Source organism: Opisthocomus hoazin, chromosome 12 (genome assembly GCF_030867145.1).
Source record: "Opisthocomus hoazin isolate bOpiHoa1 chromosome 12, bOpiHoa1.hap1, whole genome shotgun sequence".
Classification (NCBI taxonomy): domain Eukaryota; kingdom Metazoa; phylum Chordata; class Aves; order Opisthocomiformes; family Opisthocomidae; genus Opisthocomus; species Opisthocomus hoazin.
In genome coordinates, this window is record NC_134425.1 from 23,401,356 (window position 1) to 23,422,571 (window position 21,216).

At 47.2% G+C, this 21,216-nt stretch overlaps 1 protein-coding gene across 2 annotated transcripts; it reads left to right on the forward strand.

Annotated features, from left to right (window-relative positions):
• Nucleotides 1-868: 868 nt before the first annotated feature.
• On the forward strand, nt 869-21,211 carry BBS2 (Bardet-Biedl syndrome 2). 2 transcript variants are annotated; one of them, XM_075433782.1, is made up of 17 exons: nt 869-1,063; nt 2,811-3,038; nt 3,432-3,557; nt 3,826-3,888; nt 6,917-6,994; nt 9,261-9,365; nt 10,304-10,390; nt 12,069-12,204; nt 14,160-14,299; nt 15,092-15,236; nt 15,816-15,987; nt 17,003-17,132; nt 17,996-18,127; nt 18,658-18,795; nt 19,275-19,387; nt 19,952-20,100; nt 20,755-21,211. In XM_075433782.1, exons 1-17 carry the CDS (start codon nt 947-949, stop codon nt 20,859-20,861), a joined length of 2,166 nt encoding a protein of 721 aa, XP_075289897.1. In that variant the 5' UTR covers nt 869-946; the 3' UTR covers nt 20,862-21,211. The 2 variants fall into 2 exon arrangements, with proteins under 2 accessions (XP_075289897.1, XP_075289898.1); XM_075433783.1 differs by lacking the exon at nt 9,261-9,365.
• The last annotated feature ends 5 nt before the right edge of the window (nt 21,212-21,216 follow it).

Genomic DNA, 21,216 nt, shown 5'->3' on the forward strand with positions numbered 1-21,216 from the left:
AAACCGTTTTTTAAACCCCAGATAATCTCACGATTTCTCAAGTCACGACCTTGAGCCAGGGTTTCCCTGTCCAGCCTGCTGGATTGCTGCACGGAGACAGGGCCCTGGAGCCCCGAAAGGGTCTGGGGACCACAACGGGGGGCTGCTGGGGCTGCTGGGGGGGTGACCCCTCTGCCCTCCTGTCCCCAGCTCCTCCAGCTGCCCCCCAGTACCTCCAGTTGCTCCCCCAGTCCCCTGACCTCTGCAAATGCCCCCCCCCAACTGCCCCCCTGCATCCAAACTGCCCCTCAGCCCTCCTGACCTCCGCATTTGCCTTCCCAGCCCTCCAATCTCACCCCTCCGCTGCCCCCCAGCCCCCCTGACCTCTGCAAATGCCTCCCCTACACCTCCAACTGCCCCCCTGCATCTCAAACTGCCCCTCAGCTCTCCTAACCTCTGCATTTGCCCCATCCAGCCCTCCAATCCCACCCCCTCGGCCCCCAGCTCCCCCCAGTACCTCCAGTTGCCCCCCCAACTCCCCCAGTTCTCCACTCCAGTTGCCCCCCCAGCTCCCTTGACCTCTGCAAATGCCCCCCCTACACCTCCAACTGCCCCCCCTACACCTCCAACTGCCCCCCCTGCATCCCAAACTGCCCCTCAGCCCTCCAATCTCACCCTCCGTCTGTCCCCCAACTCCCCCCAGTACCTCCAGTTACCCCCCAGCTCCCCCAGTCCTCCCCTCCAGCTCCCCTGAACCTTTGCAACCCCCCATCCCTACACCTCCTCCCTCCCCGCATCCCCGCTTGCCCCAAACGCACCTGCGCGGCCCCTCCCCTCCGGCCTCGGCCCCGCCCCTCCGGCCTCGGCCCCGCCCCTCGCCGTGACGCGGTGCAGCGCGCACCAGCGGGCGGGGCGCGGTGCCAGGGGAGGCCGCGTCCCCCGCCCGGTCGCCCCCTCCGCCGCCGCGATGCTGGTGCCGGTGTTCACGCTGAAGCTGAGCCACAAGATCGTGCCCCGCACGGTGGCGCTGGGCCGGTACGACGGGACGCACCCCTGTCTGGCGGCCGCCACGCAGGCGGGCAAGGTAACGGGGCGTCGCGGCCCGCCTCCCCTCACCGGGCCCCGCCGTCCCCTCAGGGGGGACCCGCTCTCCTCGGCGGCGGGGCCGTGCTCCCCCGGCTCGGGGCTCTGCGGGGCGGCCGTCGGAGGAGCCGTGCGGGGAGAGGGGCCTCGCTGGCTTCCCCGGGCCGGGCGGCGGGGCAGGCCGCAGGCGGGGACGCGGCCCTCGGAGCTGGGCTGTGTGCACGGCAGCGAGGGGCGGCCGGGGGGTCCCCGGGGTCTGTGGGTGACACAGAGACTGCCCGGGGGGGGGCGGGTCCCGGGGGTCTGTAGGTGACACAGAGACTGTCCGGGGGGGGGTGCCGGGGGTCTGTGGGTGACACAGAGACTGCCCGGGGGGGGCCCTGGGGATCTGTGGGTGACACAGAGACCGTCTGGGGGGTCCCGGGGGTCTGTGGGTGACACAGAGACTGTCCGAGGGGGGCCCTGGGGGTCTGTGGGTGACACAGAGACTGCCCGGGGGGGGGCCTGGGGGTCTGTGGGTGACACAGAGACTGTCCGAGGGGGGCCCTGGGGGTCTGTGGGTGACACAGAGACTGCCCGGGGGGGTCCCGGGGGTCTGTGGGTGACACAGAGACTGTCCGGGGGGGGGTGCCGGGGGTCTGTGGGTGACACAGAGACTGTCGGGGGGGGCCCTGGGGATCTGTGGGTGACACAGAGACCGTCTGGGGGGTCCCGGGGGTCTGTGGGTGACACAGAGACTGTCCGAGGGGGGCCCTGGGGGTCTGTGGGTGACACAGAGACTGCGGGGGGGGGGCCCTGGGGATCTGTGGGTGACACAGAGACTGTCCGAGGGGGGCCCTGGGGGTCTGTGGGTGACACAGAGACTGTCCGAGGGGGGCCCTGGGGGTCTGTGGGTGACACAGAGACTGTCGGGGGGGTCCCGGGGGTCTGTGGGTGACACAGAGACTGCCCGGGGGGGGCCCTGGGGGTCTGTGGGTGACACAGAGATGCACCCTGTTTGAGTTTGAAATGCAAACTAAAGAGGGTTAAGCACAGCCTCACCGACAAACAGAGCATAGGTTGGAGCGTAAACCCACAGAGGTGTTCAGGCTGCTGTAAGTACAAACATGTGGTGTTTCCCAGCATTACTGTTAATTAATTTTATTCTGGAGCCGTGAGGAGCAGTGCAGAACAAGAGCGTGTTGGAGACAGGCTGTGCGGCCGTGGAGCCAGGGCTGTGAGGGATGGGACCCTGTGATCCGCTGGCTCTGCTCCAAACCACTGCAGGGGCTGGAGATTGGGCAGTGAGGGTAAAAACTGACTGATCGCAGGCCCCTTTGTAAATTAAGCGTGTTCACCTACTGATGGAGGCTAACCAGGTAAATTGTCCTAACTGTCTGGGGTTTTTTTGGTAGCAGTGTTACCAGCTAGGTATAATCCATGTAGCTTGGTGTTGCTGCCTTTGGTTTGCCTTTTCTGCCTCCCTCTGAAGACCTGTCGGTTGCCATGGCTGGGAACAGAGCAACGGTGGCACAAGTCCGCTGGCTGGAGCAGGGTTCTTCCTGCTGTTTCCCTTTGTTGGTAGGGTTTAAAAGCAAAGAAGAACTGTCGGAAACAGTATTGTCAGCAAAACCCCCGGTCGTTTGTCCTCACTTTGGCTGAGTGAATGCCCTTCTTCCCCATCACCGTTATTATCCACATAGTAGTCTTTAGTGTTTGTGTACAAACACGTACGTGCCTTGTGATAAGGTTTATCTTTGTTTCTGCAGGTTTTTATTCATAGCCCTCATGCGCGGGGGCAGAGGACAAGCACAAACCGAATGGTGCAAAGTAACCAGGATTCGGACATTTCTCTTCTCAGCATTAATCAAGGGATCACCTGTCTAGCTTCGGGAGTGCTGAACCCCCGGCTGGGTTATGATTGTCTTCTGGTTGGAACGCAGACTAATTTGTTGGCTTACGATGTGTACAACAACTCGGATTTGTTTTACAGAGAGGTAAGTTAATTTAACTCTGCTTTTTTTAGTGTCTTCATTGTTTTCTTCTTCTTTCCATTCCAAAGATGACAGTTTTTACATTACTTTTGTCAGTTAGTTATGCTTCTGTTCCTGGCATTAGTTGTATTGCTGTATTCAGAACACTTTGCCTTTAGAATATCGGGAATATTTCAGAAGAAAAATGTGAGTGTCGTACATGTCTGTATGCACGTGCAAGAGCAAATTTTCATAATAAGTCGCATGTCACCTAGCAAGACAGAATTGAAAAAAAATTCACAGGCAGTCAGAACTCAGCTGAACTGGTAGTGGTAGTGTTGGAAGCTCTTTTTTTGAGTTGTGAGCTCTGATGTCTCCTTGTCTGCTGTCTCTTTTTCCTTTGATGTTTCTCTGTAGGTTTCAGACGGAGCCAATGCCATAGTTCTTGGAAAGCTGGGAGATATTTCGTCTCCGCTTGCTATTATTGGTGGAAACTGTGCCCTGCAGGGCTTTGATTGTGAAGGAAATGACCTCTTTTGGACAGTAAGGCATAATGCTTTTGATGTTACAAGATTCTTTCAAAGGCACTAATTGCTTCTGATTATTTTTTTAATATGGTAAATATTAATGTGGTCGTTGATCTTTCTTAATTTATCTCAGATCTTAAACTATATTTTGGGCGTGTATTCAGTGCGCTCAGATGTTGTTTGAGCGCTGACTATGTTAGTTGTTCTGTTGCAGTGGAGATCACAAAAGTGGTTTAGCTTTTGACAGCTATCGTTAGTATTGAGGACTATCTTTCTCGTTCTAGGTTACCGGAGACAACGTTCGTTCGTTAGCGCTATGTGACTTTGATGGTGATGGCAAAGCTGAGGTTTGTAACCATTGACACGTGAATTCAGCTGTTTTCATGGTCTCGTAGTGAAATGATAATAAAAACCCATGGGTTGTCAAGTGTGACTAACTTATGTTACCCGTTAAAGTGATCCCTGCGTGGAAGTTGTCCCTGCTTCAGACTCCAGTCTGGCAAAGGCTTGCAGAAATGCTCAGCCCACGTGTAGGGAGCAGCACTGGTCTCTGGCGCTACTCGGGGTGTGTAAAACTGGGTGTATCTGGAGTCTCTACAGCGCTGCTGCCTTGCGTTGGTGAACCGATTGCTAGCTGTGACGGAAAACTTCTCTCATTTTCTGAACTACACCAGGAGAAATACGTTGGAATGCCTGTGATCATCAGTTGCAAGGTGTCTCTTTCAGTGGTGTTTCTTGAATATTGTTATACTTTTTTAAAATTTCAGAGCAACCACTTGCAAGCATCTTCCATGTAGAAGTGAGCTCTTCCAAAGCTGTGCTGCGATGAGCTTCACTTAGGATTGGTAAAATCAAGAAATCTGTCTTCACATTCAAGTCCTCCTATTTCTTCATAGTGACATGGGGAAATAAAATATTTTTTGCTTTTATGATTTAAAATGAAGATAACTTGTAACAAGCATCTCACTGAGAAAGTGCGAGACAAACGATAGGAAACAGCTGCCGTTCTGATCATGCAGGCTGCAAGGGATGGATGAAGTCATGAATTTGTATGGCGTTTCCTGTGGCAAATGCTCTTCTATCCTGAATGAATTAAAGGATCATGCTTACAGATGTGAATGTTTAAGAAAAGTAATGGCTTCAAGTAAATGTGATGTTAAACCACCATGCTAAAAATACTTATTTTGTCATGTGCCTTTAAATTTTAATCATAATTGCTTAAGCTTTTCTGTTTTGTTCCCCAAAAATCCTCATTTGGAATGTTTACTTGGACTGTGTAATGTTTATAGTGACGTGTAACGGGCTCTACACCTTTGATGTGTTTTTTATAAATACTGAACCAGTGCAGACCCTTTGCATGATAGGGATCTTCAGGAAGTGAAAAAAATGCAGGTTTTCCAGTCAATTTCTGCACAGCTTCTCTTAGGGTGTATTGTTTTTAATGTGCTGAGATGTGGTTATAGAAAGTAGAGACAGCAGATAAAGATTCAGAAACCAGGAAACAGACCTGTGGCACGCATTGTAGTTGCTGTGCACTTGTGCTTTGAAGGGGTTTTTGTTGTTTGGTTGTTTTTTTCTGCTTGAGAAAGGTTCATTCTCAGCAGTTGGTGTAATCTGATGCTACCTCAAGCTAAGCAGAGTTGGATGCGTTATCCAGCTAAGTTACCCTGCCAGTTAGCTCAGCATGTGTTTATTGAGAATTTTTTTTTAGGGTTCTCTTTAATCTTAATTACCTAGGTGTTTTTTTTTTTTTTTTTAGTTTTTTTATTTATGGCTTTTGTGAAACTGCCTGTTGACTTAAAACTGAAGTTCTGAGAAAATGCACAGAAACGTCTTTTTAAATTGTTGTGTATCACTTTGTGTCTTATCTGATAAATGGGTGTGCTAGCTTCATTTCCGTTCTTCCTGCCCCAGTAAAAACATGTCTACAGTTAAAATTGACGGATTTTAAAACTGCGTGAATGTACTTCTGTCATTTAGTAACTAACAAAACTAACTTCTTGTAGTCACTGTCTTCCTCCGGGTTTTAGATTGATGGAGGTTACGTTCTTCCATCTTGCCAAAGACTTAGGAGGAAAAAACCTTTTCCTTTTTCAAGTTCCGGTCTGGTGGAATGAAAGTCACTGAGGTGAATGAGTTGAATCAAACTAAATGAAAAAAACCATCTAGGCACCTCTGGGAAATGCAGTATCACCAGTAATTGTTTCAGGATTCAGTGCTTTTAGCAAGAAATCTGTATCTCTTACATATGTTATTTGTTGTAAATTATTTCAGTAGCTACAGTAAGCTTAGCTTGGTGTAGTTTAGTGTGCTGTAATTTGAAGCATCTTTACTTTGGAGGAAAAAAAGCCTTTAATCTTTTTAAAAATCCAACTTCGATACGGATTTGTGTCTGTTTTACCAAGTAAAGAGGGAAGACTCATTGGTTACCGTGGGGAAAGGTACTTTTAGTATCTTTAGTACTACCTTTAGTTTAAACCTTTAGAAAGTTTTAAACTTTCATTTGTAATTCTGTTTGTCATTGATTTGATGGATAACTTTATGGACAAGGCACTAAGCAGTTTCATTTTGCAAAATAGAAGCTGTGTCCTGTCACCGTCTTTAGAAGGTGCTTTTCCACAGGTCTCCGTTTTTATGTTAGTATCTCCTACGTGCTCAGCTAGGAAACAGGAAAAGAACGAGCGTGTGAGGCATGAGAACACAGGAGACCCAGTTCAGTGCTGCTGTGCTATTTGTATAATCATTTACACCATGTTTAAGCCATTGTACCTGTGCTTTGCACTAGGCAGCCACCATTTAGGTTGGAGGAGCAGTGATGGTTTGATACTTAGCTTCCTTGGTTTTGAGTATTTTTAAATGAGATATGTTCGATGCTAAGCAGTGATTTTTTTTTTTTTTTCCAAGCTCTTTGCTCACAGGCTAGTAACTCGGAGTCACTGTTTCTCTGAACCCATGTGGTACAAGTCAGAACTGAGCTGCAGGTCCCCTGCTCCAACACCGGCAGCGTAGTATTTTTGATGTGTATTGTTGCAGTAACAAATTCCAACACTAAATCTTTTACAGTGAGAAAAGAGCATAGCCCTGATGTTCCAAAGTATCTTTTCTCGTTCCTGCCCCAGATATTTCACTATGCTTTTGTAGAGTCTAGCTTGACAATAAAAGGTGTAACTAATACTTGAGCAACAGAAGACTTCTGAAATCTTGTCTTGACAGAGGGTACCTTTTGTTCCACTGGCAGCTTATCATACAGCTGATCAAACCTCTTTGTTGCTGGACTTGGAATATTTATTTGCCCTCTGGGTCGTGGAGTATGTCCTTTTTGTTTCCTTAGCTCGAGTAACTATTTTTAAGGTAGACTTTTATTTTTTTTCCTAGCTTCTTGTTGGCTCTGAAGATTTTGACATCCGGGTGTTTAAAGAAGATGAGATTGTGGCAGAAATGTCAGAGACAGAGGTAAATTACTTCTAGCTATTGTTTATTATAATTGCTGATGGAGTCGAAAGTATTGTGCACTGTAAAGCTTCTCTGGGTACTCTGGTTCAAATTTATTGTGTAGTTAAATAGTTAACTATTTGGCACAGTATCTATTCTGCTAGAACTGCAAAAATTTAATGATGTCTTTAATTATGCATGGGGTTTTTTGGTTTGTTTATTTACAAAACTTTCAGCAGGTTGAGAAAAGGAACTATTGCTTGATTGAAAGTCGGGGCCCTTTCCAAAGGGGATTAAGGTTACTGGGTTGTGACCGAAGCTCTTGGTGCCTTCTGAGCAAAAGAATGTCTTCTGCGGCTTTTCTCAAATGTGCTGACATGGTCGTGATGAAGTAACTTGCCCCTGTGTGTATCCAGGCAGTGCGTGGCAGGGTAGAAGGAGGTTGCCCAGGCAAAGCAGAAGGTTTGTGTTGCAGCTGGAGTTACACATTGGCAGTGTAGACAGAGCTGCACCTTTGCAGTGCCAAAAGTAAAATACGGGGCTAACTAAGAGGTGTGGGAGCTGCTTTTTAGCTTGAGAACTGAGAGATCCCCACTGTTAAATTTCAGTTACTTGGGTGGGAGAAAAATACCCTTATCATTGCATTTAGCCTCATGACTGTTCTGGGCCGAGGGTAGAGTGAGGACACACTACAGACCTTTGTCCTTGAAGATCTGAGGTCTCCCCACTGCCCAGGTTGGGACTAAAAGGCTTAGTTTGCTATTAAACCACTTACTAAGAGCTATAAAAGACAAATCCAGGCAGTGTTCTAGGAAAGGAAGCTGTTGCTATAGCTAGAATTAGAGCTGGGGCCATGATGCATTCTGCTGTCTGTCCAGGAGCCAGTCTAGAGTCGTGTTGTGATTTCCACTTAAAGGGAAGCTAAAGGTCCATCACTCGCTCTTACGATTCGTCTCCAGATCCACAGCAGAATTGTTTTAAATTCACACCTGCAGAGTCTTTAGAGGCCTGTTACAATCCTGCTGTTCTAATCTAAATGTGCACAGCTGCACCTAAACCTTTCATTTAAGAATGTAAATTCAGGGAACACATTATGCTTTACACATTCTACTTGTTTGGAAAGACTTGAATAGTTTGCATTTTCTGTGTTTAATCGCCTACTCTGATGAAATGTCATTTACTCTGGTGAAACTGTAGACTGTAGCAATTCTTGAATTTATAAATGGACAATCGGGTGTTAAAGAGAGTGTTACTGCCTTTGTGAGTGCAACTGTTGCTGGGGGTCTTCTGTCCTTCCTGGGCACTCGCAATTTAGAGAGTATTGTTACTTGGGAAAGGCTTTGGAGACGATCTGTCAGATGGAAGAGTAAAGGGTTTGGAAACCATGTTTTACAGTAAAAAAGAAAACCAAAACCCAAAACTAACCAAACAAAAAACAACAAAGAAAAAACAAAACACAAAAAAATTCCCCAAAAAGGAGCAGGAGTTTGTGATTCAATTTAAAGGAGTCTCTTGTGCTGCGTTGTACAGAAGACCAGACAGACGATTGCGATTGTTCCTCTTGGTGTCAAAATCTCTAGTTGCAGTGCATGGAAAAACCTGCATTTCCGAGCAGTGGGAGCCTTAGCTCTGTGGAGGATTTTAAGGTAATTTGTTTTAAAAGGAGTGAGAAACCGGCTCAGTTGGGACTCTTGGGCCTTTCCCTGGAGCTGTTACTTATTTGCGTAATATCTAGCTTGGTGTTCTAATTGTGTTCCAGAAAAAGTCCAACTGTGGGAGCTGTTAATTTTTATCTCACTAATCTTAGGCAGAGATTTTCTACCAAAAATATCTGTGGGGCTTTCCCAACCTGTGTGATGTTGAACTCCTTAGCGTCCTCAGCTCCTGAAGCTGCAAGGAATGTTGCGTGTTTGGAGTAGGTTTTCAGCGATAACATGTTAGCACTGATGACTGCAGGAATCCTGTGAGCAGTTGTGCTGCTGCTTGTGGTAGGAAATACATGGTCAGAGTGCGTAGTTTGAGGGCAATTCTGCAGTCTTTGCTGAAGTGTATCTTAGTGCTGGCAGCGCAGCTTGTGTGAGGAAATCCTACAAGGCCTTTGGTGATTTCAAACTGATCTTTAGAAATAGTTATTTCACTACTTAAAGCTTCCTCCAACAGACTTCTTTACCATGTAAGTAGTATACAGTTCATATGATACAGAGAACAGACCGTACAGTCTCTCCTACCTGGAGATGCAGAAGTTTTCACTGCTGTATCCTCTCTCTCCCTCCTTTCCCCCCACAAGACTGTTACTGCACTTAGCCCCATGTGCGGCAGTCGGTTTGGCTATGCCCTGGCGAACGGGACGGTCGGAGTTTATGACAAGACAGCCCGCTACTGGAGGATTAAGGTTAGTCCAGTGTTGGGGTATCATCACGGAGAGCCTGAAGGCTGCTAGGAGATTTGGTGCCAAATCTCGGGTCGTTCTGATGTTATCCTGACTCCTTAGATGAATTTGAAATTTTCTGCTGAGCACAGAACTCAGTGTAGTTTTGTTCTTACAAAATCTACCTATTTTTATAGATACAGGCAACATTAATACCGTGTAGTTCCTTCCGTGCTTTTGGGACTGTTGGCAATGGCGTAAACACCGCTGATGCAACCATACAACTAGGGGTGCTTCAGCTTCGTGGGGCTGTTTAAGCAACGGAGATGCAACAGAGCAGTTGGAGTTCCCTGGTAGAAAACGCCTCTGGCTGTATCGATGAATCAATAAACTGTTTTTCAGAGACTGAATTAATCTTGCATTGCCTATGTTTAAAGCTAATTTTTCGCATCAAGAGCAATTTGCTGCTGCAGAAGATCATACTGGCAAGATCCTTTCTTGATGCTCATTTTAATATTCTTAATAGAACTCAGATTAGAGCAGTCTATTTAGTAGTAATAAGAGAAAGGGTTCCTTGGCAGTGTCAGGAAGAGGTTAATGGCTTTCCTTGGTGGTCTCATTTTATGACCGTGTTGAAGCCCTGATTTTTTTTTTCACTTAGAGAATTTGGCTTTTTACACTTCATTTTTGTGAGTTCTGGTCATGTGCTTGGATGGAAATGTATTTAAAGGAAAGATCAGGTCCTTTGAGGGCAGTGGAGTAGATTTGTAATGAAAGGGCCAAGATTTCAGAGATGTGCGTGTTCTTACAGATAGTGATGCTCAAACTTCCTGCAAAGAGATGTTTTCCTATTCCTTCCTGTAATCTCTCTAGCCTCGTACTCCTGTGTCTTATGTCTGTCAAGCATATGAGATTTAGAAAACATACCCAGGCTTAATTTGTTCTTTTTTTTCTGTCCTCAGTCTAAGAACCATGCGATGAGCATACATGCGTTTGACCTGAACTCTGATGGTGTGTGCGAGTTGATCACTGGCTGGTCCAATGGGAAGGTGAGTTTATGGGGGGGGAAGTGAGGAGCTGTAAATCTAGTAGCTGTATTTGAACAAGGCTGTTAAATTGTCTGAAGGAGAACAGCCAAAAAATTAAAGAGACTGTGGAAAACCGAGTGCTGAAGAACTGTTGCAGTAAACCTACAAATATCTGAAGGGTGGGTGTCAGGAGGATGGGGCCAAGCTCTTTTCAGTGGTGCCCAGTGACAGGACAAGGGGTAATGGGCACAAACTGAGGCACAGGAAGTTCCGTCTGAACATGAGGAGGAACTTCTTCTCTCTGAGGGTGACGGAGCACTGGAACAGGCTGCCCAGGGAGGTTGTGGAGTCTCCTTCTCTGGAGATATTCAAGACCCGCCTGGACAAGGTCCTGTGCAGCCTGCTGTAGGTGACCCTGCTTCGGCGGGGGGGTTGGACTAGATGACCCACAGAGGTCCCTTCCAACCCCTACTATTCTGTGATTCTGTGATTCTGTGAAACCTCGTCTGGCTGGTGAAGCCTGTACCAAGTGCAAGATCAGAGAAAAGCTGCTCCCTCTGCTTAGCTCAGAGTCAATTGCTGAGGTGTGGTGAGTTGTTTCTGTGCGAGCAGAGATCGTATGCCATGTCCTAGAGCTCCTGAGCGTCTCTGTTCAGCTGCGTCTTGAGCACATGCTAATAATCCTCTGCGATGCTTCCTCAATGTTCTCAGACTACAGGGAAGACAAAGCGGTTATGTAACAGGAGGGTGGCATCAGTCTTGACCACGGCAGGATTAGAACAAATCCATCAAGCGTTATTTAGTTTTATGTAAAGGCATTCTGTACAGCTCAGTCCTAGTCTCTTAAGCCTGTTGCTTGGTGTTCCACCTTGCCAGAATTGACTGTTGTAGCTGCCAAATCTCTCCTGGGCACAGCTTGCCAGTTTTTTTTGGTAAAGCTATGCTTCTTTCTTCACACTTCTCATTACTCTCATTAGCCTGGGGGAATTTAATTAACTTCATATCAAGCTGGCAGTCTAGAGCCCAGATATGTTGTAACTTATGCTGGATTAGACGTGTAACGTTGTTAAAGAGAGAACCTTCCCTTGCTCTGCTCTTTTCTGTTCTTTTCCACTGGCAGTCTTCACCCTGCTTGTTGGTCTGAAACAGCCCCTAGCTCAAGAGAGTGACGGTGGGTCCCGCGCTTTGGAAAAGACACACTGCATGGAACTGAGCCCCCCTCGCCGTGCTCCAATAAATAATTGATAATAATAGATAATTAAACAATAAATAATAATAAATAATAGGTAATTAAAGGTTGTGGTATTTGTATATAAAAATAATGCACCACATAAGGGCTGCAGCTAAGAGCAGAGGTTTTAAATACTGCATTATTTCTGGTTTAGTCCCCTCACTGCTGCATTCGCGTATGCAGAACCTCCCCAGTGCAGACTTGCAGTCCCCTTCTTCCCTTCCTCTGCTCTGTAGCTTAGGGAGGTGTCTCTGAAGAGCAGTTTCTTCTAGCTGAGTCTGTCTAGAGGTCATTTCTCGATGGTATTTTTTTCGACGTCTGGTGTTCTGATCTGGCAGAGCTGCAAGTTCACCTGCAGTTCTGTGAGCGGAGCTGGCTTTCAGTTAACAGCTCTCAGTACAGCTTGACGTGTATTTTGGAGTTAGCTTTTCTGTTCATGCTGTGCCTTGGAACTCTCTGTGATTCCAGGTTGATGCACGCAATGACCGAACTGGGGAGGTCATCTTTAAGGACAACTTTGCTTCCTCAATCGCAGGAGTGGTGGAGGGGGATTACAGAATGGATGGGAGCACCCAGTTAATCTGCTGTTCAGTGGACGGTGAAGGTAGGAGCATTGTTCAGAATATTAATTGAATACACAATAATATCATGCACATCACATCATCTCGGATTAGCTAAACGTTGTTTCGGTTCCGTGGGCGTTTTTGTGTGCCAAATTCCCTTCGCTTTGTGCAAAGTTAAGGGAATTTTGAGTTACACTGTCTGCAAACAGGGTTTTGAATATTGCCTTCTCTGTAATAGTCAGCATGTGTTTCATTATGATCCAAGAAGCCATCAAAATTCATTTGCCTAACGGAAGGAGTCCCATCCTAGTAATGCAAAGATAACTAGATTCAGTACAGATTGTGGTTCTTCAGGCCACATTATTATAGGTGAATGTATAGGACATCTTTTTTCCTATACGTGATAATCCTTTGGTCGCTTTACAGTGGGTGAAGGGATTTAGAAAGCTAAGGGTGTTTGTGTTGTGGTTTTCTTCTAAAGATGAATAGTTTTTACATAGGAATTTTAAATGTTAACAGCCCTTTGTTTCCTGGAAAATGCTATCCTGAGACTGGAAAACTGGTGGGTGTATCCCACCATGCATTCAAGAAGTCAGACCTGGTTACTGTGAGTGGAAGCAAATATGATCACAGATTATTTAAATGAGCTTAGCATGAATTTACAGGGATGGCTCCAGGAAAGACACAGGTGTGGTTATCCGACTGCTTGGCGTCAGTGGCCTGAGACAAGCAGGTCTGGCACAGCCCATTTGGAACAAAAGCCTGTCCTTGTTAAATAGCACAGCGTTTTGCTGTCTGTCTTAATCACAGGCTGTGGGGATTTGCTGTGCTTGGGCTTCAGCATATAAACCTTTTTCCCAAGCCTACAGAGGGGAACATTATTCACAGTTTTGAATATACCTTGTCCTGGCAGAGCTGCGTAGTTTAATACCACTGAACTTGATCATCCTTTTCTGATGGGTCCATCATAAACAAACCTTGGCACGATGGGAATCCCTTTAGGCTGGAGCCTTTAGGGGTTACTAAATAGTAATAGCTCTGTTGTTGGGGTTGGATGGACACTGCGTTCTCGTGGTCCTTGTCGTCAGAGTTCTTTTTGGGCCCAGTAATCTTTCACATGAGGTGTTCTTCTGTGTTGCAGTGTATTTTCTGTCTTGCTTTCATATTAAATGAATGATACACTCAGAAATAATAAAGCGGGTCCTTTCGTTGGAGGACAGTGTGCATGCTGAGTGCTTGTCAAGTTCCCTGCAACTTTTTACGGGGGTTACACAGTCAGGCAGCATGTTCTTCACAGGTATAAGACTTTTGTCCCTGGCTTTCATTGTCAGCTGCAAACAGAGCACACAGCCGTAGAGCAAAATGGAAGTTTATAGCAAGCGTCTTTGTCTCCTCGTCTGCTTAGCCGTTCTCTCTCCACAGGCAGTTGGAGATCTTTTCATAACTGTCTGCTCCGCTGGGCTACTGGGAAACAGGTCTTACCCCTTGAAGTGAAGTATCCCTTGATTTGGGGGAAAAAGTAATGTGGGTGGATCTTGTTTACTGGCTGATTGACAGTGACTTACAGTCACTTCCAGACAATAACAACTCCTCTGACCAGCTCCAGAAATCCAAGTACACATTTTATTAATTTTGCATAATTGCAAACTTGCCTAAGCACCTGAAAGATTGATGGCAGTGGGAATCCTCTCGCAAAAGGACCAGGCGTTGCACTTGTCTGGTCACGTGAAGAAAGCTTAAAGACAAGCTGGAAATTCACCTTTTTTCTTTTTTTAAATGTGCACCTGCACATTAGGACTCTTGTCCTAATCACCAGGACAGTCAGAGCCTCTGTGGGTGTAAATCAGCGCTCAGGTTTTTGGCTGAACGGTAGCAGCCAACGACCGGAATCAGTGTCTGCTGCTGAGGTGGTACGAGGGGGTCTCGTTACAGAAACTAAAGGTTTGGGGAGGCTGAGAAAGGCTTTCCTGAAACGGGCTATGTTTTGTTTCTGTAGTCCGGGGCTATCTGCCGGGAGGTGAGGAGATGAAAGGAAACCTCATGGATGCAAGCACTGAGCAGGATCTGATCCGAGAACTTAGTCAGAAGAAACAAAATCTGCTGCTGGAATTAAGAAATTATGAGGAAAATGCAAAGGTACTACTTAAACAATGCGTAGGGCTGAAACACACCTTTCTATTGCTGTAAATCCAGAGTAATCTGGGAAGCCGTCGTGGGGCAGTCCGGACAAGTCAGAGCCGTAACCTGTTAGGATGCAGTGAGATTGTCTGCTGGGGATTCCTGCTTCTGCATCTGGCTTGCTCCTCGTGCAAGTTCAGAACTTGCTTTTTGTATTTTAATAAGTAACGTTTTCCTGGCTCCTTCATCTTGCCAGAGCAGTTGTGTTTGGAGCTGGATTCTGTTCAGCTCTGTGCTTTGGCTTATGACTGCAAATTGCAGTTTTCAACGTGTGAACCAGCTCGGGGGTCAGAGGGGATTGCTGGAGAGGATCAGGTGAATGGGAGCACTGCCAGGTTGCAGGAAGCTCGCTCGTGGCTGGATCGTGAAGGCGCAGGAATGAAGAGCTCTGAACAATAATAGTCTGAGGAAAGAGCAGCCTCGCGTTGGAACAATAAATGCCCACCACAGCAAAAGCATGGAATTGTATAAGCTTATGCTCAAAATTGAATATATGCTAAGTGCTTTTCTGAAAAAAGGGTACAGAGCTGAGCTGCATTGACAATAAAGCACTTGAACGAATTGTAGCACAAGTGTCCACAGCCCTGTGCCTAACCCAGCCGCTGTTCATAGCTGTGTGAAGTGTCTGGGAATTGCTGTAATACAACCACCTCCTGCAAGAAGAGAGAACTGACTTAGGCGTGTGTTTTCTAGGTTGTATGAATGAAAATCTTGAAATTCTGATACTGAAGGGTATGTGTTTTACAACAGGCTGAACTGAACACTCAGCTGAAGGAAGCTGATGGGCAGAGAGGTGTGATTCCAGCAAATACTCAACTGCAGACAGCCCTCTCGGTTAATCTGGGCTCTGACAGCCAGTCTGCCCATGTGGAGCTGTGTATTTCCACTACAAATGGTGAGTGGTAACCTGCAACCATTGACATTCATTTGATGTAAATTCATGCAAATGTTTAGCTATATTTAGCAGATGATTTGCCTGTCTCCCCTTTATTGTCTGTAATTTCCCCTTTGTGGTCGCTTTCCTTTCACAGAGTTTTGAATCAAGCTGTGTTCCTTTGATGGGTCTCAGGGGAGAGGAGTTTAGTGGAATTTGTTTCCTGTTATGTGTTATTTTCCAAGGCAATTAACATTTAACTTGAATGAAACGAGTCTTGTGGATCCCTGCAACACTCCTTGTGTTGACTCTAAACATTAACCTACAGCCGTGTTCGTGAGGGTGTTGCATGGATGCAGCTGGATCTCAGCTGTCTTTGTGTGCACAACTGGAACTACCCCAAGATAGTGAATTCACCTAGCAGCGGGCATACGAGGATGCAGTCGGGTCCAGGTGTGGTAGTGCTGGTCTTCTGGGATATTTTAGCAGTTGGGCAGAGGAGTGTAAAGAGTTGACTGTGCTTAATTCTGAAAACAGCGGTGGTTTGTTGCCAGAGGACAGCTGTTAATTCAGGAACTGCTTTTTCTTCCTGTTGCTAAGACACAATCATCCGTGCTGTGCTGGTCTTTGCTGAAGGCATCTTTGAAGGAGAGAGCCACGTGGTCCACCCCAGTCTCCAGAACCTCTCCGGCTGTGTTCGCGTTCCTCTTACTCCACCCAAAGATGTCCCTGTGGATTTGCACATCAAAGCCTTTGTGGGTTACAGAAACAGGTGAGTTTTGTGTTGTCATCTCTGCTGGTCTCCAGAGCTAACTGTGTGACCAGGAAATGGCAATAATGTGGCTTCACGCTTGTCCTACGGGAAGTGCACCGTTAATTGCCTGGTGCCCCACTCTTTGGTGTCACTGGAAGGAGAGCTGGAATTCTTTCTTAAAAACACTGTTTCACCTGTGGTGCTGAGCTCTTCTCCAGACAAATTCTAAATGCTCTGGAGTCACTGGGACCTGCTGTGCTCCGTCTCTGCCCTTAGGGGAACAGGGACCATTTCTTGTCCGGGAGATGCCTTATCGTGGGTCTCTGGAGGGAGCCGGGAGAGGCAGAGGCTGTACCCAGGCTGCCTCTCCAGGCTTTCTATGGTGGCTGCTCTGGATGAGGAACTCAAGCAGGCCTGGAGACACAGAGGTGTCGTGCAAGCTGCGAAGTAACTCTGAACCCGTTTGTCTTCAGGGCAAATAGAAAGCAGCATGTACCTGATTTCAAGACAATGCTTTTCTGGTTTCCCGTAGAAATAAGATGTCTCTTCGTATACACTCGACACCAACTTTGTCCCCGCTCACATCTGCCAGAACAGGCGGTGCCCCGGGACGCAGCCTCCGCCCCCTGAACAGGGGGCCATATTGTGAGAGCTGGCCGGTCACTGCAGAAAGAACGCGTGGGACTGAATTCCCTTTGTGTTTTCTCTATTCGTCTTTAGTATTGCTTTTAGTAAGACTTCACTGAACCCGTAAAGGAAATAGTCACGTAGTAAGATCTTAAATGTGTTAGCCTGCAGAATATATTTCATTGGGAGGATTATGGAAAATGTAAGCAGTAGGGAGGAGTCATACAACCTCGTGATGGGATAAGCTTGGAATTTCCACGTTCCAGTGTTCTTTTTCTGGGAAACGATAAGCTGACTACATTGCTGGAAGCTGCTGATGTCAGTAGCCAGCTAAAAAAGAACGAGGAACCATTGTGACAGGTGAATCCCTGGCACGTTAGTAACTGTGTTTTCTCTCTGCTTTCAGCACACAGTTCCATGTGTTTGAGCTGACGAGACAACTTCCCCGCTTTTCCATGTATGCCCTGAGCAGCCCGGACTCGGCCATGGAGCCGCTGAGCTTTGTGAACTGTGCAATGAATGAGAGGCCGCAAAGGGTGAGCTTCTGCTCCGCTTCCCGTTTCCCGGTCCTGCGCAGGGATACTGCGGGAGGAGGGTTTGCAGTTAGCCTGAGATAGCTGAGAGCCAAGAACTGCGCTGCTGGCCCTTGGAGTCTGTCTGTTACGACTGGACTCCGTGCTTTTTTCCGTATTTTAAACGATGTCTCAATGGAGGTAGTCCCTGCTTCAGGAATTCCTGCTGCTGCAGGAGCTAACGGCCTGAGATGGTGAGGCATTTCAGATATGACATTGTTTGCAGGGTGACGGCTGATGGAAGGCCAGTGGCAGGAGCCCTGTAGCGAGTGATGAATTTTGTAAATGAGCAGAGAACAGGGAAAAGGCAGCATGGTGCCCAGATAATGGCTCAGCTTCATAACAGAGGAGCAGCAGTGCTCTCGTTTAGGTTCTAAAAGGTCTGAATAGTGGCGTGGCAGCGATTAGAGCTGGTTATCTCCCCCATGACCGCAGTGCTCTGCCACATTTGTGCGACCTTTATTGTGTTAAATGGCCAAAGCAAAGAACAAGATGAAACAAAACTTTCCTTTAAACTGTTGCAGTAGAACCAAGCCTTGCCTCCCACCTTTCTCTGGTCTCTAGGCCTGGGCTTATGTTTTCACCTTTGGCTGTGGTCTCTGGTTGTTTGATTTAATTTCCTTAGGAATGTTCAGCTTTGGAGCAGGGAACTTCCCCTGTTCTAACAAGTTCATGACATGGGTTTAGGGGATGAAATTTAGTAAATGAAATTTCCAAAGTACCCTGAACAGAGCGCCCTGGTGCACAGCACGTGCAGGGACACTGCATGATTCTCCAGGCTTTCCACACAGGGTGATGGCTTATGTGCTTAATTTTGTTTTTGCAAGGTTGTTATGTGGCTGAATCAGAGCTTCTTGCTACCAGAAGATGCGGAGTTTCAGAGCGCTCCCTTTCAGGTTTGCTTCACTTCCCTTCGTAATGCTGGTCAGCTCTGCATCAAAATCAAGCCCGGCGGAGAGGTGAGTACCTTCGTGGGCAAGGGGAACACCCATTTAATTAAATCTGGTGAAACTTAAGGGTGGTGCCAACGTGAGGCAGTAAAAATGAAGGAGGAGTGAACAGGCAGAGAAAGTACTCATGTTTTAGGGATGTTTTTGGAAACTTTTGGGTCTGTTTTACTGTTAGTGGGTAAAATTCCAGGGCCAGTTAGTGAAGACAACTGCTTCGCCTGCAGGTCTGTAGGAAGGTGTTTGTTCCCACTCTGTGTGGTTTCGGGGAGCCATAATCTGAGGCACGAAGGCTGCCTGTAACTTTTGCACCGGCCCTGTATGCGCAGATGCCGCTTGGCCCCGGGCCTGAATAAAAAAGCCGCTTTGAAATCGTGTGTCCTTATCTCCTGGAAGCGGTGGAGCTTGCTGATGCGAGAGTTTTGCCTCTTGATAGAATGAACTGCTCGGAGGCTGGGTGACTGTTGGAGAGGCAGTCCTGCTGGGCAGCTCGGGGAGATGTTTCGGCATGGAAGAGCGCTGAAGTGCTTTCTTTCTGACAGATTTCCATCAACACGGATGATATTGATCTAGCTGGTGACATCATCCAGTCAATGGCCTCCTTTCTGGCCATCGAAGATCTGCAGGTGGAAGCAGATTTCCCTGCGTACTTTGAGGAGCTGCGGAAAGTGTTGGTTAAGGTGAGGAGGCATCGGGCGTTTCTAAGCTGGCTGCGAAGCAGTCACTGGGGACGTTTGTATGCCACGCTCTCTAAACTGCTTTAGCACCTTCATGGAGGTCCACCAGCAATGGCTTGCTGTATGTTCTGTGCAAAGATGATGGGATAACCCTCCACTTTCTGTTTATTCTTTGCTCTGTGGAACAGGCCCGTGGTCCCCAGCAGCGGATTGTTCGGAATAATGTGAATATGTTGTCTGGGAGATGGAGCTGTGGGCGTGGGTCAGAGCGTAAGGTCTCAGCCTGCTCCCCCCCCCCGCCTGGGGGACAGGGTACTGCTCAGGCAGCCAGGGAGCGAGGGGAAGGAGGACGTTCCCGGGGGTGCCGGGAGGTTCAGTTGGGACGTTATTTCCGACTACGCTGGGGCAAGGTTTGCTTTGAACTGTTACCTGTATGTCCAGAGCGCCGGGGGCCCGGTCTCGTGACTGTTTGCCTTGGGCAGGTGGACGAACACCACGCGGTGAACCAGAGGCTCACGGCCGACATGGCTGAACACTCCAACCTCATCCGCAGCATGCTGGTTCAGGCGGAAGACGCACGGCTCCTGGGAGACATGTGAGCAGTTGCCGCTTAGCTTGTGCGTTTTGGGTTTAGAACGGTCAGTCTTTGCTTTTCGGGCAGAAAAGAGCACAAAAACCATTTGTGTCATGTAGGAGTTGCCTAGTTACAACTCTTGATGTGGAATTGGTACCTTTGTCGGTCCCACCGTGAGCTCTCCTTGAGGAAAGGAGAAATTTGAGAACTTTAAAGAAAGGAATTCTAGGTTTCCGTCCTCTCCCTCTGACTTGCTGTGTGCTCCTGCTAATGCCCTGTCCATACTGTGGGGAGCAGCAGTGGCAAGGTCTGGGCTATCACAGAGCTGTGTTACTTTCACTGGGGAAAGTGGCATCTCCTCTTTGGGTTGCTGGATAGAATAACTGCAAAAATAGACCATTTTTTTTCCGCAAGCTACTAAGCATAACCAGCATGTCTGGACAAGTCTGTTGTCTTGTAGCTGGCAGACATGTGGGTAACCGTGGCAGCCATCACAACCACGCACCGCTGCACCTTTGTAGTGACAAATAGGGATGACTTTCTTGTCCCCAGAGATGCAAATAACTGGACTGATTGTTCCCCCAGGAAAAACATGAAGACGCGGTACATCGAGCTGTATGATCTCAACAGAGATTTAATAAATCAGTACAAAATTCGTTGCAACAATCACACGGAGCTGTTGAATAATCTGAAAGCTGTGAACCAGGCGATCCAGAGGGCTGGGCGGTTACGTGGTAAGCTTGTGTTTTTGGAGGGAGCGGGGCGTCTTGGGCCCAAGTGAGGCAGGGTCTCTGCGTTTCAGAGGCCACCTGGATCAGTTAGGTGACTTCAGGATTTTTGGCCTGAAGCTCAGTTCGTGGAAGGGATCTGTCATTTTTCAGTCTTAGCCAATTGTCTGTGACAGTGAGCTGTGAGTGTCCGGTATCATCTGGGCTCACAGTTTTAGGAGGAACAGTTCAAAGCAGTGGTATAGAATTCGCTAGTTTCATTTAATACAATTTAAAAAAAACATTTTTTAAAGTGGTGTTTCAGTTCTTCATTGATAATTCTGCTTTTAAAAAAAAGCTGTCAACTGAAGCAGGGCTGTTTATCTATATTATTAGTTCTGTAGGTCTTTGAGGAAGAAGGTATTTTTTTGTGTGTTTATAGCATTCCCCTTTCAACAAGCCCTCTAAGCTCTACTGTAATAGCGCTACAGAAAATTCTTCTTTAAAGAAAGGATTTTATTTACTTATTAGAAAAAAGGTGGCACCTCACCGTGTGTTTAAAAATATTTGAAAGAAACCCGTAAGTGATGAGACTAGACCTAGGAAGTATTTTTACCAGTTTCTTACTCGGTAACTGAAGTGGGTTTTTTTTCTTTTCTTCCCTCTTTTTGCTCTTTACAGTTGGCAAACCTAAAACACAAGTGATCAGTGCTTGTCGGGACGCAATAAGAAGCAACAACTTCAACATGCTGTTCAGGATCATGTGTGTGGGAACAGCCTCCGCGTAAACCGACCGGAGGAGCAGCAGTTGCGCAGGGCCAGTGTCTCCGTGCTGCGGGCAGATAACGGACCAATCACGTTGAGAGCTTAATTCTGTCCCCTACTCCACTGCAGCGCGAAGTAATCGCAGAGGTAGCGTTTTAGTTAAGCCATCAGGCAATGAATGTTATTATGCAGGCCAAAGGACAGCGAGCTTCGTGAAGAAAGCGTCAGAGTTTAAGTGCAGATGTGATGTTTATGCAAGACAGAGGTATAACCTTGGAACAGTTATTTTTCTTACAGTAACTTATGTATTTTAATATATTTTGTAGTTCAGGCGTTGGCCTTTTCCATTAAAACATAGACTGGTTTGACTGATTTAGT

What these genes read in the sequence shown, in the direction of transcription:
- BBS2 (XM_075433782.1), top strand. Translation starts at nt 947, where the DNA reads ATGCTGGTGCCGGTGTTCACGCTGAAGCTGAGCCACAAGATCGTGCCC. An exon ending in AAATCAAGCCCGGCGGAGAG is followed by an intron (nt 18,128 to 18,657) that starts GTGAGTACCTTC and finishes TCTTTCTGACAG; the next exon opens with ATTTCCATCAACACGGATGA. An exon ending in GAGGGCTGGGCGGTTACGTG is followed by an intron (nt 20,101 to 20,754) that starts GTAAGCTTGTGT and finishes TGCTCTTTACAG; the next exon opens with TTGGCAAACCTAAAACACAA.